This window comes from Channa argus, chromosome 4, assembly GCF_033026475.1.
Source record: "Channa argus isolate prfri chromosome 4, Channa argus male v1.0, whole genome shotgun sequence".
Classification (NCBI taxonomy): Eukaryota; Metazoa; Chordata; class Actinopteri; order Anabantiformes; family Channidae; genus Channa; species Channa argus.
The window spans coordinates 20,834,334-20,851,831 of NC_090200.1; the positions used below are offsets into that span (position 1 = coordinate 20,834,334).

A 17,498-nucleotide genomic window follows, 5' to 3' on the forward strand; every position below is an offset into this window, starting at 1 on the left:
GTTCCCATCATACTAATTATAGAAAACCATGAAGAAAAATTATCTTTCCAAATTATTCTCGACTCCACTTGGCTTGTGCTACACAACCCCCACATTGATTGGCTGGAGGGTAAAATGATACACTGGGGGGCTTCCCTGTCAGTCCATCTGTCCCATCATTACACTTATGTCCAATAAACTATAACTTGCCTTCCAACTCCTTCGCTTGACCTTTCTGGGTCACATAAATCAGATATTAAAACTTATGCAGCCACTTGGAAATCTCCTTGTGTTTCAGTGGGTTGGTGGTCTGGTCGACTGCTTAATCAGCGTCCCATTTTTATGAACTTGGGCTTTGGTGCTTTGCAAAAACCGATCTGTTAAGTTTATCACTTCGACCATGAGTCTTACATTCTCCTGCTCTTAGCCGAGGTTGATACAGTGGAAATCAATGGCAGCTATAGTTTGTTCTTTACAATCGAGATATTACTAAAAATCCCATAAGAAATACTCCAAAATATGAAATCCCTGTGGACACTCTTAGATATGAGAAATCTTCACTGTATCAAATCTCCAGATTGGACTTTGATACTATTAAAAATCTGGACATAAGATTATCTCAACACAATTCTTGTCATATTTTGAATCTCACACACATCGCATTTCTGATATCAAAATAGTGCCTCATCTCATATCTGGTAATATCTAGAAAGTATTCAAGTGGTATCCAAGGAAGATATTAACCATTACTTCAAGATATGATATGAAATGAAATGACTGTGGACAGGTACCACTCATATCCTCACAGTATAAATGTACAGTATAAACTTTATGGAAGTAAAGCACTTCCATAAGTATGCTATTAAAATTGCCTATTTTCAAAGATACTGCATCTACATCAAAGACAGCCAATAAAAATGGTCAATATTTGCAACAAGCTGCTAATTATCTTAAATATCACTGTCCACAGAACGTGCTGATATTTTGGTAGTCGAGGTCCATCTCCCTTTCTGTCTCTGATCCATCCAGGCTGTTCCTCCTTCCTTTAATGTACTGAAATTGGATGTCTCATACGCAGTTTCAATGAATATAAAATCTATTCAAATTAAACAGAAAGGAAGAGATACAGTACTTGGGCCTTTAATCCAGCTATATGACGTTCTGTTCGGTGCCCTCTGTTGGTGAATTATGGATGAGTCTGAAAATTAAAGCTAGTTGGAAATTTATTAAGGAACTGCTGACAGTGTCTGTGTACCTTTTATCTAGACAGTGGGAGCCGTGGATATTAGCAGTTGGGACTGGTTCAATGCAAAATATGTTAGGTAAAAGCTAGACAAAGGGAAACTGAAACTGCAAGAGCCTTTGTTTTTCAAACTTGCCCCAAACCTTTAGCTGCTGCAAGCTGGGATGAGTGGGCTGGAAATACGGAGGCCAAACCAAACTCACAGACCAGGACTGAAAAGCATGACGTGTGTCCGATCTGAGCCTGCAGGGTTGTGATCACACCTTCCTCCTACTGCCTCTGTGATACTGCAGCCCACGCCTCAAACTGTGCTTTATGTAAAAGACTTCCATAGGGGAGAAGAGAAAATAAAATAAAAAATAAAAATCCCACAGACATTTTCACGCCTACTGTTCTCTCAAAGTGGAGCTGGGAATGAAAGAAAGAGAGCGATGCCAAACAGCAGAGGGGTGGCGAGTGGAGAATGGAGGGATGTAGGGGAGGGAGAGAGGGGGCAGCAGACTAGTTGCCACATCTAAAACATCTGAGTGCTGCTCACTTGAAAAAGATTTGGACTGGATTTTCCAAAATGTTCCGGAAGAAAGCCTCTCCTCAGGGTAAAATTTTTCAGAGGAGTTTGGGAACTGGCTGGTGTGGAGTGTGAGTCAGGTGTGTGTGATTGAACAGCGGTAGATAGACTGATGTACTGTTTTTACTGAGAGCACCCTGAGGAGAGGTTTATTCGAGTTTAGGTACCTTTGCTTTACATTCTTTTTAAATTTCCACTCTACACATCTATAATAACTCCTTCGCTACCTATTTGTTAGTATTTGCTACTGCTTATTTGCCAGATTTTTTACAATGAAAATCACAATGATGTCATGATTAAACCAGTGTTTTCTAATATTTTGACTTAAAACCCTCCAAAAAATAGTGCAAAGCTGGAGCATGTCTATAAAGTCTTAAATCAAATGGTTTGCTTTAAATAACCTTGTATGCCTTAAAGTGTAAAGTTACTACAAATTACACATTGATGCATCAGAACAAACGATCTACGTAATAATGTTAAATATTAGATTTATGAGTCACAGAAGCCTGGGTCTGTCTGCAATGTTTTTACCTAAGTTAGAATTTCCTTGCTTCCTTTTTTTTGTCCTTCTTTGAATTTTTTGTCATTTCAGCAGAGCATCTGACTGTTACTTCCACCATTCATTAGTTTCAAGCAGAGACACACTGTACAAAAACAGACTAACAATGAAAATTCACTTATTTACCCACCGAGGAGCTGCAGAAGTAGCCTGTTGTTACTCGCCCTGTGTTTGATTCTGTTGTGTTACATGTAATGTTTTTTCCCTTGCTTGCCAGAGCTCCTTTTACTGGCTTCATTGTGCATCATGAAAAAAAGAGCTTAAAATAGCACGGGCATTTTATAACCTATAGATGCTTCTTGAAATTATAAAACTTAAATATTGCCAATTATCTCAGATTGTAAAATGCCTAATTAACCTTTGCAGTATCACAGCAGTTTAGCAATCACCATATGCCCTCACAGAGTGTGTTTTGCAGCCAAAATAGCAATAAAAGACGAGATCAATTGAGCATTTAATTATTGTAGAGATGTAAACTCACAATTTAGATCTCGCTGAGACTTAATAAAGAATCCCAAGAATACGTGCATTTGTTGCTTCAGATAACTGTTATGCTTCAGAAAGTGTATTTACTTATACATGAAATACTTGTAGAGACTTACTGGTCTCTTTTTCAACTGCAGTGTGTACGATACTGCTGATGGTGCGAAGTTTGATAAGAGCCTGCTTGCATTTACATTGAGGAGTTGTACCCAAGATGCAGCTCTGCCAGCTGGCCTTTTGATGTTCTCTATGAAACCCATTATTAGGATCGGTGGAAAACACAATAAATAATCTGTGAGTGAACTTGCACGGGAAACCAACACTGGGGAGAGATGTCATAAAAATGTAACTTTCACTACAAACGAGTTCACAGACTCACTAAGAGAGTTTGATTTTTTGTAAGAGGAGGCAAACATATTTCAGATGCTGTGAAAAGGAGGAGCAGAACAGGAAGAGGCTGAGATCTAAAGATGGCCAATGAAGTGCAGGAGTGCATGTGGAGTGCTCGTGTGTGCTTCCGTACTGTGCGCACAGGGGGAAATAACAGCATTTGAAAGATGGGTGTGACAGAGGCTGTTGTCTGCTCAGGGCCTGTGTGGCTCCAGTAATGAAGATACTGTGGCTCAAAGTGGCTTCATTCAGTCTTAAATGCTCCTTAATCTCACAATAAATGACGTCTGTAGCTTCCAGTAAGTAGAGTGAAAAATGAAAACTGTTTGTGCCAGTGCTGCTGGGGTTTTAATGGTTGTGTCGATAGAGAAACGACTGCTGGGCCCTTAAGTCAGGAAGACTCTGTGAATTTTGTCCTCACTTTTTAAACGTTATTACATAAAATGTTCAGAGGGGATACACTGTTTTTAGTCTATGGAAATAACAGCCAACAGCAGCTGTTAAGAGGCTGAAAGAAATGCTACAGTGTACTGTGAAAAAGATAAGTGCTGACGCAAAACTGATACAAGATACATGGTTTCTTGGTGATGTTTATCCAGTCCTCACAAGTTTTAATAAGATTGTCTACATCCAGTGTGTTCCGCTCTAATCAGACTAACACCTTTCTTAAATCAGTGCTTTCCTATCAGAAGGGGAGAGGGTAATAGAGCTGCTAAGTCCATCACTGACATCCATGGGTATGTCTTTGATTTTTAATTGTTTAGTTATTTCATGGAAGTCAAAAAGGATAAATTGTTAACTGCTGATTCTGGGTCTAATGAACATGATATTAGCTGCTATATACATATGATTCATTGCTGATCCTGGTGGGAAAACTCTTTTTGCCCACTGCTCTTTCCTGTGTAGATGAGCAACCCTCTCGACTCAAGGGCTGCTAGCAGGCCTGCATCCTCACAGAATTTTTAGTTTATCCTGCTATTTGACTTTCTTATGCTGGTGGGGAAAGAAAAAAATCTTAAAATTCAAAGTCAATCTTTCTCTTTTTTCTGTTGTCCACACAAATGCAAATAACACAGTTCACCACCACCAAGCTGTTTCTACATTTCAACTTCCCCACACAAGCTGATGCAAGAGGAACATATATTTACACATAAAAGGGAAAAAACATAGCAAACATCCAAACATCTGAAAATAACTTTTAGACATTTGAAACATACTGCCTAATTCCAAAAACAGCAGAAAGAAAGTCAAAGTGTTGCCCTGCATGCATTCTCAGAAGCTGTCAGTGTGACTGATGTCTGCATGGCCCCTCTCCGCATGACCACAGACTGTTTACGGAATAAAAATGATCACTACACCTTTTAACATTGTGGCTTGGTAAACTTTTCTTTTTTAATTTCATAACTGTATGTGCTGCTCTTACACCTGCTCTGCACTGTGGTCGGCCACAGCAACATTCAGTGACTTAGATCAGTGGTAATGGGTTAAAACAAAACATATATTACAAGTTAAACTCAACATACACACAATGAGTCAGCTATTACAATGAAAATGTTCAGACTGTGTGAAATCTACTTTGTTAGAGTGGTTTGATGGATTTACAGGTTAAAGTAATGAATAGATCAACGCCTTGTGGCTTGTCCCTTCAGGGGTCGCCACAGCAGAACATGTTCCGCACGTTGATTTGGCATGTGTTTTATGCCGGATACCCTTCCTGCCGCAACCCTCCCATTTTTTGTTCGGGCTCGGGACCGGCACCGAGGTTGCCCTTGGTGGCTGGGTGGGGCCAAACCTGGTGGGGTGGGATTTGAAGCTGCTGCAGTCTGCATTCCAACCCAATGGTCTACCAATGAGCCACCAGGCCCCAGCTTAAAGTATTAAATACACAGTTAAATTAGCAAAAGCTATTGGATAAATGGTTAAAATACATAGAAGATTGGTATGAATAATAGATAAATAAAAGAAATTTATGTATTTTGAATAGCACAAAAATAAACAGTAACTGATGAATGGGACGCTTAAAATAGTTTTACATACTGGTTAAACAGTAATAAATAATGAGTAATAGCTGAAATAAAGAGGGTACAGTTCATCTGTCAGGGCTGTAGGGCATATAACAAAAATGTTGGGAACCACTGGAGTAGATTAACTATGTGCTATTTTGCATTCTCCAAATCAGCATGCTCCTCATATATGTTACCAATATTGATAAAACCTAAATTTGTCAGCACAGTTAAGGAGACAAGAAGGGTTTGCCAGTATCGAGTGGAAAAGAAATGGGTAATTAGCTGACGGCTGACTCAGGCCACTTGCAGCTTTGTGTGTCAGGGTGGGGATGGAAAAACCGATGAAGCACATCTCCCTGGGTGTCATAAAGCTTTGCTTTATGGCCCGTTTGTGTAGCCTTGCAGATTAAGTTCAAAGAAAGACGGCCGCTCTTTTCTCCATGCATCTTAAATCCTGTTTCTCCACAGCTGGATGTAGATCAATTCTTTGGGCTGCACTGAGATATCCCTGGTGTCAGCAGCTATAGGGCAGCTACAGGAAGGATGGGAAGGACTGGGTGTCTAAAAATACATTATTAAAGAGACTATTTCACCTCGGATTTAATAGTGCTCACAGAGCAGCATGGCCGTTCCACTTAAATTGCAAACTTTCTTTCACTGTGGAGTGGCTTTTTTCAGTGGCATAACTATTAAAGCTCACAGTTCCCAGCGGGCGACAATTGGAGCCTCCATAGGAAGATGCACTGTGTGCATTTGAAAGGCAAGAAAATCACAGTCAATCAGCGGTTCAACTATGATTCATGCAATGAGTTCTTCCTCAGAAACTACTTCCAGCATTTATCTCAAGAGAGCAGCTCTACACGGAAATAAATGGGCTGGTGTCTAGAGATGACATACTTCCTTTCTCTGTTTAGACACAAAGACCAATTTCAAATGGTGGAACTGGCAGAGAACCTGCAGCTGTCTAATCTCTGACTACACTGCACTGCAGACAGCTGGTACTTCTAAATGATCCCACTGTTTTTTCCTTTTAGGTTCAAAGTTAACTCAAAATGGAACAGTGTGTGCAGCATGTGTTCTCTTAAGTCAAAAACATATCTGTTACTACAGACAGTAGGATTTAAATTAAAAAATAAACACATAAAAAAAACTACAAAAACAACTACAAAATAAAAGACAATAATTTGTCACATTTTCTGTTTTCAACCCGAACACTTATCCACATTCCTTACAGGATCAAGTACACATCAAACAAATATGGTCGCAAGAAGATTTCAACAGTGGGAATGAGTGTATTATCTGGACAATTTATTTTAAAAAGCCTAAAAAAGATCAACAGTAGAGATATACTGACCAAAATGTCCAAACATCCAATACATAACAGAGTTTCAATGCAGCAGTTAATCAGCATTTATATTATTTACTATAAGGATTTACAGTTGAAGAAAAACAAAAATATTATCACATGCCTCAACGTCCTCATACAGAAACAGAGCTGCTATGCAGAGGATTTCACCAGTGAAGATTTCCTACCTACTAGATATGACATTTTAATCCTTTTCCAAAATGCATTAGAGACACTTGGGAGGCAAGCACTATAATTTCTTGTTATTTTTTTTTTACCAAATAAATCCCCTCGATTCCTGTGCATCTCACCTTCAGGAACCTTACTTTTTTCTTTCATTTAAGGTCAGATTTAGTCTGAAATGGTACCTGAGTCTTTGAAGTGTTTTCTGTTTTGTTTTAAGTCTGTAAACACTGAAATTAGGTGAGAGAATACTAACGTAATCCCATAAATGTGAACACATACAGCAGTATAAACTTTATTTTGGACCAATACTTTTGCCAGCATCACACACAATTTGGCACTTTTAAAATCTTTAACAAAACCACAAAGAGTTAAATACAAATAATATGAAATTCCTTTAGGGATTATTCAAAAACAAGATAAATACATTCATTTTATCTTCATCATGACAAAGAAAATTAATTAATTTAAAATTTATAAATAAATAGCAAGTTTTCTTTTTACCTTCAGTCAAATCTTCTATGTGACTGGTTGAAATGGTCTGTGTTCCACTAAACTATGGGACAAGTTTCTAAGTTCAGCTGCAGAGTGAACCTGCTTGTATCCCAGCAGGCCCAAGGTGTCATTACACAGATTCTGAACAGCTCTCACAATGTCAAAGCTGAGACGAAGCCTCCAGCTCTCTGCTGTCACCCTGGAGTCTCTGGTGGTGGAGTATCTGTAGTTCCACTCAGATGGAGACGACAGGTTGGTGTTGGTGTTCTTTGCAATCCAGATTCGCACCCTGTCTTCCATTTGCAGCCCCACAAACCTGTAGATCTCTCTTGCTTTGTCTGTTGGGTTCAATGCCAGGTCTTCATACCGGATCAGAAGGTAACGTCCCCGCAGCCATGCTGGTCTCTGCAGGCCCAGTGCTGCAGATGCTGCTATGTCCTTACAGGTGCTGGTAATCTGCGACAGGTCCACGTATCGAGGCTGCCGCCCTGTGGCGTTCCATATTTTCCAAGCACGAAACTGGTCAGAAAATGCCATCATGCGGGAGGCAAGAATGGCTCTTGGGTCCCTGACCAGGTGAATGATCTTCATGTCTAAACGTGGATCTTCAGTAAGGGTGCGCAGGTCCCCCACCTCTGGGACTCGTACAGTCTTTATGGCTACATGTCCTCTTGACAGACATGACATAGAGGCTAAGGTGAGGTTCAGGGCCCCACATTTCTTAGGACACCAGGTTTCATCAGGTGGATCAGAAGCTGCTGCATCGCCTCTTTCCAAGCACACAGGAGGGGAGCAGAGGGCACGACTGGAGCTTCGGCGAAAGAAAGAACTTGTGACATGGTCCTGGGGCTCCGGACGGATGTAACTCTCCATGAAATTAAGGTCGCAGGTGTACAGATTGAGAAGGAGGTCCCTATATGCTCCCAGCAGGGCCCTGCGGTCCAGAGTGCGACGCAGCCTGCTGCTGGAGTTGGTGAAGGCCTGTTGGACATGATAGAGAGGCTCAAACACATAGAATATCCCTGGGTGCTGGTTGAGGAGCTGCCCGGTGAAGGATGAGCCACTGCGAGTCGTGGCAAATAGCAGGATATGTTTCCGTGGTGACTCGGTAGACATCCAACTGTATTCGCACAAGGTTCTCCACCTGGAGTCTTAAAGAAAAAAAAATTATTTTCAACCCATACAATGTTGCAGGAACATCAATTTCAAGAAATTTCTTACAAGGATTTAATAGTTTAAAATAATACATTTTACAACCTGTTTTACTTGTTTTCTTCATTCAGGCGCTAGTAAAAGGAGAGATCTTTACACTTATTTCAGAAATGATTTCAGCTCATAAAAGTGAAAGTGAGTCAGTTTATCATCCAAAGTTTAATCCAGGAGAAAGTAAACTACTAAATCAAGCCAATAAAGCTTAAATAATTTAGAGGGTAAACATGCATGAGTAAGTTGCTTGTCTGCTGGTAGTTACCGAGGGGGTTTATGAAATGGCGGATCTCTAAATATAGCGCAAACAGCTAACATGTAATTACTGCTGATGAGAAGTTGATTGCAAAGGGGATGTTACTTTTGTACACAGGAGCTTGGTGCCTGCAAGCTACAGCTGCGCTATGAGAGAGGATTAATGGAGATAAATTGGAGGGTAATTGTAAAACCAAATCACACATATTTCATTTCTCTATCTTCCCCATATCTCGGGAGTTCCCTCTTTTAATGATCCGCAGCTCGATTCTTAATGCTGTGTCTTTCTTTACTAAGTCTTTTTGCAGGAGGTTTTCCTCAAAACTGCTTCAATACTGTGTATCTAACATTACCAATATTTCTCATAATATAGATCAAGTGTTGAGTGTGTGGCCTCTGTTGGTGCTGCTCAACCAGTTCCATCCCATTACAAATGTATTTTAAAATATTTAGGCATTTTTTGCATTAAATATGACCATGTATCTATACGCCTGCAGACTTTATGTTCTCTTGTCATGAGGCTGCACAGTGTGTGAGAGAATCTGGTGTACCTCTGTAGTGTCTCGTCTGGCAGCGGTAGGCTCCCTGACAGGGTCCAGACAATGAGTCTCTCAGGGTGCGAATAGCCGTGTACTGGACCCCCAGAGATGCACACACCAGCAGCAGCACCGTCTTCCAGGAGCACTCCATCCTGCCCCCACCTCTGGCTCTACATCCTTCACACTGACACCACCGTGGAGGCACAGAGACACACATAATGAGATTTCATTTTGTTGCTTTTTAATTCAGCTTCACAAATGTGCAGCTTACATACATTTACGCCTGCAGCACTACTGATGGCCAGTGAGTTGCTCTTGCTGAAGCATGTGTGACCGTTGCTCAAGGGTGCTTCAAGGTGTGTGTCATTAACTTTTCCCATCTAGCTTTCACCTGCCAGGTCAGACTCTTTGTCATTTTCTGATGGAGTAAAAAAGTAAGAATGAAACGACAGCTATAAGCTATTCGTTTAACTTAGCATGAGGTCTGGAACCAATGTAAGGTCTGTCCTAATGTAACATTGGACCTTTAAACCTCTGTAAATTGCGTGTAACATTTCCTTAGCAATTACCAAGCGTAAAAACGTCCAGTTGTGTTTGGTTAAGGTAATTGATTGCTGGCTATAATTTCACCTTAGCAAAGAAAGTAATTCAGCATATATAGCAAAATCTCAAACCACACCTCAAAATGACATACACATCATTTTTTAAAGAACACAAAGGTGTGCCCTCTGTGCAGGGAGAGCAAACAGATGGCACATTTTAGCATTTCTAAAGTACTGGGGCTTAAACACTTTGAATAAACAAATTAATGATTCAGAATTTAAAGGATCTTCATATTTGTTCTGCAGAAAAACACAACTCAAAGGTCAGACATTCACTGAGAAATGAGGGCAGTAATGTCCCTACCTACAATAGCTTCACTATTTCAGACAGTGTTCGCACAGTTGCATAATTGCATTTCATTTTTGCTCTCCTCTCTTCTGGGTAATTAAGCCTCTAAGCCCAGCAGTGCTACATACCCAGATAAATATAGCTGTCTTCACATAGATGCGAAGTTGCCTTTGTACACTTCCAAGTTCTTTGCCACTGGGCATGAACAAGTAAAGGGAGATGTGATTTTGCAAATGGATTTCAAAATGGAAAAAAAAAGGTGGTGCCATCCATTTGTCCCTATGCGTCAAACTGATGGTAGGTAATCATATGAGATCCCTGGGCACAAAGTGTCTCTCCATCACTCAAAGTGGCTGTGGGAAGGCAATCATCATCAAAACCACACGTACATATACATCATATTACTGACTAAAATAAATATTGCCTTTCTGTTTGCTTCTTCACCCTCTTTCTGCCACTTTGTCTCTCTCCAGTATGCCTCTTGTTCATTAAGGATGTTTATGTGTCCCTGGCAGACTCATGTCCTCAGGAATGTATCACACTGAGCTGAGATCGGCTTTTGATGTTCTATTAATCACGAACAGTGCAAAACCAAAGACATTTACTCTATGGGTGATGGGAGAAGAAATCGAGCTGACATTGTGAACCATTCGGTTTTAATACGGCTAAAAACAGCAATCACAGAATGAACCCATCATGGGGGAGAACTTCTCTCTTAGACTGGCTGTTGCAGACAGGATGACAGAAACGGGGCCACTGTTCTGTTTGTCTCTTGTTTTAGAACAACTCAAAAGCTGCTTGATCTGTGTGTACATCTGTTGAAGGACAAGGGAGACAGAGTAAAAGGCAGAGAAATGTACAGATGAATCACTGCAGATGATGGAAAACTTTGAACAACCTTTTTACCATTTCTAAAACTTAAACAATAAATTCTATCAAATGGACAGTCCTGACATCCATGGACAGCCACATCACATGATTCCTCAGCGACTGGTTTTGTTTTTGTTGCCTGTCATGGGCTCAGGGCTCAGTGCACCTCTGCTACACACCCTGTAGCCCTCTGGAGAATAAATACAGATGCTTCAATGAATTAAACCAATTTGATTTGCAAAGTCCTCCTTTCTCCTTTGCTTAAAACACCCCCTGCAACGGGACTCACAGCAGGAATAACAGACACTGTCAACAGCTGGAAGGGGACTGCGGGCTTCAGATGGTCTCTGCTTTTATATCCCTCATACAATAACAGTACTTACAGGGGATAAAAGCCTAGGGGACAGGATCAGCCACAGATTACACTGTGCAGTGCATGCTCTTCTGGCAGGTTTGAGTTGTAAATTCAGTGAGCACAAGCAATGCTGCTGCTGATAACATAGCTAGCAGCAAAAGTGTTGGAGATAATGACATTTGTGCGTGGTGCAAGAAAGGCAATTGCCTCTGTGGAAAATAAAGGCAACAAATGATGTTAGAAGTTAGTGATGAGGGTGGGACTGAGGGATTTGGGATGCAAGTGATTGAGGGATGTGACAGAGCTAAAGATTTTTCTATTAAAGCACCTCGGTGTGTTCACAGATCCTCTGAATGAGGCTGTTTATTGGCAGTGCCTCATGATCAATCCTTGAAAACACAGAGAGACAGCAATGGTAGCAAAACCAGGAGGAGTTTCAAGTCTGTTCTCCATCTCTCTCTCTCTCTCTCTCTCTCTTTCTCTCTCTCTCTATCTCTCTATCTCTCTCTCTCTCTCTCTCTCTCTCTCTCTGAGCCAACACATAGACACAGAGTGCCACAGGCAGAGAGCAGAGGAGACGCATCTGACCCCGGGCTACAGAGGAGCTCCTGTGATAGGAGACGATGAATGTTGTCCTACGTGATTACTCCAGCACACACAGATGGAGCAAAGGTACTGAGAGGAGAGGAAGGAAGGAAGGAAGGAAGGAAGGAAAGAAGGAAGAGGAAAAAGATCAGCTTCATCTGATGTTGTCTACTAGTGAATATTTCCTTTATTGGATATTGACTGTAGTTTGCTCTCACTGTGCGGTTTCTGCACAAACAATGCAGAGGGAGAGAAAGAGAATGCTTTTTTCCAATTTAAAATGATTAAAATCAATGAACTGAGGAAAGGATGAATAATAAATACAAGTTTAGAGTTGATTTAAATAAGTAAAAACAACAACAACAACAACAACAACATAAATTAAGAAAGCAGAGCTGCAACTCCTGAGCCCGTCATTTATCTAAACCATCTTAGCGGATATTACAGTGATGAATAACAGAAATGCCTTTGTGAAAACACCGAGGATAAACTGGCAGTGAGTAAGTACCGTAACAGGATCCAGACAAAGATGTTTCCTGAGGTTAGAATTTAATAAACAGCTGTTGTATAGAATGAAATAAGCAGACATCACCTCCCCTCTGATCCATGTGTCGCTGAAGTATAGGAGATTACTAGAAACTTACCACAGAGTGCCGCAAACAGGCTTTAAGTCCTTGTATAGAGAAATCCTTGGCATATTTCACCCTCTTGTTCTTCTACATCTTCACGATGTCACATATTGTTTGTTAGAGAGCAGCTCGGCTGCGGCTCGCTTCGCGTAAAAAGCACAATGAATACAAAATGTTGCCTTACCCTCAGCTGCACTCGATCATACGGGATTTCTCCGAACCGTCCATCTACGCGGCATTTGTAAGAGTGTGTGCATGTGGGGCAGGGGATCGAGCGCTGAAGCCGGTGTCCAGAGCCGAAGTGGATTCAGAGCTGGAGACGCTCCGTGGATGGAGAGCAGCGAGACTGAGGAGGGATGTCTCACCCCTCCTGAGACCACACAGCCTACTGGAGCTTAGTCTCTAGATTGGATGCAAGATTGCCTTGCTGTGTATTACGCATTCGATGCCATAGGGTCGGTTTCATTACGTCTTGGAAACACACGTGCTCTCTGAGGCAGTGAAAACACTAGAGACTACACAGTTAGATGTACTAAGTGTGATACTGCTGCTGCTGCCACCTGTTTGCAGGTATAACAACGTTTTTATATATTTCATGCTGGCAGGTTACATCAGCTCCAGCCAGGCATGAACAATCACTTCATGACTCTTAGAGTGCCATGTCTCTGTCACTGTCTCTGCAGGGATTCTCACTATACCCTCAAATAGATCACTACGCAGGCAAACATGTCCCGTGAGATTACGGTGGCACAATGACCTCGATTTTTTTCTCATTCCATTGAGGATGACTGCAATCATCAGATGTGTGGCCCACCCTTCCTCCCTCTGCTACCGACTCTACTGGTGTGGAGAAATGGGTACCATGTCATTGCCCTGGGCGGGTTACTGTGAGGTCAGATTTAAACAGTGACAGTTCAATTACTCATGGGAATGGGGGTCTATTCTGTTTATGGCTTTTCAAATATGCCCTTGCAGACTCGTGCTGGCTGAAGTTTGTCTCTTATGAGACTCACTGGCAGTGTTGTCTTTGCATCTCACTTTTATAATTTCTGTTGGAGGAGTTGCCAAAGCATCTGAAGTCTTAAACCTTCTGTGAGTGTGGGGTAAGTTTGTCCAATTATTCTGCCCCCGGTCGAACCTGTGTTTAAATCTTTCAGGCACTACAAGTGAATACTCCAAATCAGCTCAGAAGCTCAAAATTGGGAGCCAGATGTCCAGAAATCTGAAAGAAGCTTTTTTTTTTTTTTACTGTTGATACATTGCTCCGGCTTATTACTGACCAATGGTTTTACCACACAAAGGACAACAAGCTGCCAAGAACGCTTGGTGAGTGATACAAGAGTGTCCTGTCCTCCACGCCTCTCTGCGCTGATCCCTCGCTCTGACTGCCTACAGCATTGATTCCCTGGCTCGGAGCAGCCAAACACCCCCACACTTTCTTCGTGAGATTTGAAACAGGCAATAAGAAAAAGTTGATTTTTCTGTGAGCGGAAGCTGAATCCTCCATGGGCCTCCCTGTTTAGGTATACCCACTCCTGTTCCTCACCACGCACATTTGCAGACTACAGAATCAGATGTGCCTTGGAGTTTCATTGTGCCTTTCATTTTGTCTCTTCCAGAGTCATCATCAACAATCTGCACTTTTTCTTCGCTCTGATCTACCCCATATCTGATCTTTAACATGACAGCACTCTTTCATCATAAAGTGGATGGAAATGCTTAGCTGAATTCCACTGAATTTCTCCGCTGTTCACCTTGTCTCCTAAGCTTGCTGACTGACTTTCTATATCTGAGCTTTCCTGGCAACTTCTGCACCTTCCACCTTCTTTTAAAGATGCAAACTGTCAATCAGATTATCTGTCAGTCAGCTTGTCACGTGGGGAAAGCAGGTCTCACAAAAGTCGTCTAAGGGTGGAACTTTCCCCGTGGAGGAAAGCTTGTGTTTCTATACACCTCGTCTCATTTGAGGGAGAGTGAAAAAAAAGACAGTCCCTGTATTCAGCCCTTCCTGCTGTAAGTGTAATAAACGAGTGAAAAGAAATCTCATTTCACCCACTAGTATGCCAGCAGAGACCGCTAAATTTAATTCAGCAAAGAGGGCACACCAGCTTTCTCTATTTCTCACTGGTACATCTAAGAACTTCTCCAAAGTTATTGTTGGTTGGACATTAATAAGCCTCAGCAAATTAACAATTATTTAATTTAAAGGAAGAACTGAATTCATTAAAACTATGCTCATTTGCTTTCTTGCCAAGAGTTATATGAGACAGACACTTCTGTCTGTATAGAGAGCTGAAGTAAAACCGGAGCAGTTGTGCTCTGGGAGTAAGAAATAGAGCAATATGCAGTGTGGCTCTCACCATGTGTTTAGATAGCGAAAGCACTTTATTATCTGATATTATTGTTGATTCAATAAATACATTTTGGGAGGCCTTTGGTCAAAGTCCTAAACATTCACGGGATAAATTTAAGTGGCTTACCACTAGAAAATCACATCAGGTTCACACCACAGCCGTAATAACAGCAGGACGGACTGAATCAATCTGTTGCAATTGCAGCTAAAACCTAAAGCCGCAACCTTTAGATACAAAACCACTTCACAATAAAGTTTGTCTGTGTATTTTGTGACCGATGCATGTTTGTTTTGAAGTGAAAAAAGCAAATCTGAAAAACAAGCTCTTTCCCAGCTGCCGCGTTTCAGCTTTTTGAGACAAGTGCCAGGCTGATAAGGGAGAAACTTTTTAATTTTAAATGAGCACGCTCAGTGACAGATGAAAGAAATTCTAGATTGCATTAAGTTCCTAAAGCTAATGGTGGGAGTAGACTGGATGTGGCATCTCACTGTAGCTCACACCTTTGAAAATGTATTGATTAAATACACTCGCTGGCTACTTTATTAGATACACCTGTGCAATTTAATGCAATCCAATACAGCAGCTCTGCCGTGAATTCTACCTTTACAATGTTATAATTTCTCAATTTTTAGGTTGAAACTGTCAGAAAGCTGGTAATTCTGCTCTCCGTCAATAATAAGGTCATAGTGGAGTCGTACTTGCATTATAATAAGATGTGGTTCTAAAGCTTTTGCTACCTCATTGCTTTTAAATAGAGTGGGCAATAGAACCACCTCGTAATCCACATCCATAGAACAAACCACCACTGTCTTCTTCACTCCTCTCTGTCCTGTTGTCAATCCAGACCCGTCTGAATTTGATGCAACATGACATTTAGCCCGTTAACACCTATGCCTCATGGGAAATTGTTTAGGGTTAGGGTTGTTGCAGATCTACAGCCACCAGCTTTAGCTTAGCATTAGGACTGGAAACAGGGATAAACAGCTCCACGTAGTAGCACCTTTAAAGTTGTGTCCAGACTTAAAGCGAAGCTAATTTTTGTCTTCATCTGCTGGACAACTTGTGCAGTGTGTGTTTATTAATTCCAAAAACAAATGCAAGTGTTTTAAGTGTTAGATGTTAGCTGTAAGTCAGAAAGTGTGCATGTGTGCAATGGCCCCCCAAAGGGGTAAAATTGGAGAAGCTTTCCCCCTTTAATAAATCATATTCAGTTCATACAAACCGCACAGTCATCTTCATCCAAGACATAAATGCAAAACCCAATGGATAAATAAATAAACCATGAGTAAGTAAATAAATAAAAACACACAAAACTGCTGCCCACCAATTTCTACTGAATGAGTTGCTGGCGCAATGAGGAGCTGCAATTCCAAATTCCACATATGGGGGGCGGTAATATACAGACAGGTGTGCAGTCTGCCAGAAAGAAGCAGAAGAACAAACCATAAGTTAAATAAATGTATTTAATCATTAACTCAGTTGCCTCACAAAAGAGAGCAAAGAGCACAAACCTAATAATTTTTTGTATGTTTTTGCCAAAAGACAGGCAAATTAAGTTGTTCTCAAAAGAATGATGTTGATTTTTAATTAACTGCATATATCATTTGTCTTTAATTTACTTTTTGAAAGAATTTGACTGTTTGGTTTTGAAAACACCCTGTTATTTAATTTTTATTAATAAATTATATTTTTAATTTGTTTTGTTGAGCCAAGGTATTGAAACAGCTACAATAAATCAAGCTGTATTGAAAATAATTAGAAATAAATTTGTGTGTTTCTTAAGATTGAAGTAAATGTGTCGCATACATATTATCTTTTAATGAAAAAGAGTCAAAGACTGTGCATGCAATGCACAGTCGTGGGCTTAAGTGAATCCGATTTACCACAAGGACGACCAGTTTGGTTTGCCACTATCTGGCCACCTCCATGTACATTTTCTTTGGGCGCCACTGGACATGTGTTCAGCTACTAACTGATAGGTTGATTTCCTTACGCCAGGTCAGGAGCTTTCTTGTGTTTCTACTCTTTATATTGTTATTTCTCATGGACATGTGAGAGTGACATCAATCTTATCTGAATTCCTTTCAAAAAGCAGATGAACAGATTATCATTTTTTAAAATAAGAGATTACTGTTCTTATTGTTAAAACTGAGAAGCGCCGTTTTTAATAAGCCGTCCCCCCCCCTTTATTTTTAATAATGGATCTTTTTTTTTTACTGCTAATGGGAGGTCATGATTAAATTCAACAATGCTGGCCCCAGTCAGACAGTTTGATTGCTTGTTATCCTGAAACCCACAGAACTCCTGACCCGGCTCGTCTCAGTTGTCTCTCTGCTGTCCTGTTTAGTGAGCCATTTACAGAGATGAGGAAGCAATAAATTTGTCTCACCCTTAGATAATCCCATCGCTAGATGTTTTCTTTGAAAATTCCAAATTACAGAACCAAAGCTTTCAGCTAACATTTACCCAACCGTGGAGTCCCAACCTTGCTTGCCAATTTTGCAGAGAATCATTTATTAAATTTAGGCAGGACGGGTTGCAAGCCGAGGTACTTCGCTCCTGG

The 17,498-nt window shown here is 40.9% G+C and overlaps 1 protein-coding gene across 3 annotated transcripts; it reads right to left on the bottom strand.

Moving 5' to 3' along the window:
- Nucleotides 1–6,515: 6,515 nt before the first annotated feature.
- si:ch73-62b13.1 (Carbohydrate sulfotransferase 1-like) lies at nucleotides 6,516–13,392 on the bottom strand. 3 transcript variants are annotated; one of them, XM_067502623.1, is made up of 4 exons: nucleotides 12,597–13,390; nucleotides 9,527–9,669; nucleotides 9,264–9,435; nucleotides 6,516–8,402 (listed from the first exon to the last, which is right to left on the bottom strand). In XM_067502623.1, exons 2-4 carry the CDS (start codon nucleotides 9,629–9,631, stop codon nucleotides 7,276–7,278), a joined length of 1,404 nt encoding a protein of 467 aa, XP_067358724.1. In that variant the 5' UTR covers nucleotides 9,632–9,669; nucleotides 12,597–13,390; the 3' UTR covers nucleotides 6,516–7,275. The 3 variants fall into 3 exon arrangements, with proteins under 3 accessions (XP_067358724.1, XP_067358723.1, XP_067358726.1); XM_067502622.1 differs by having other exon boundaries at nucleotides 12,766–13,389; XM_067502625.1 differs by lacking the exon at nucleotides 9,527–9,669 and having other exon boundaries at nucleotides 12,766–13,392.
- Nucleotides 13,393–17,498: the final 4,106 nt, after the last annotated feature.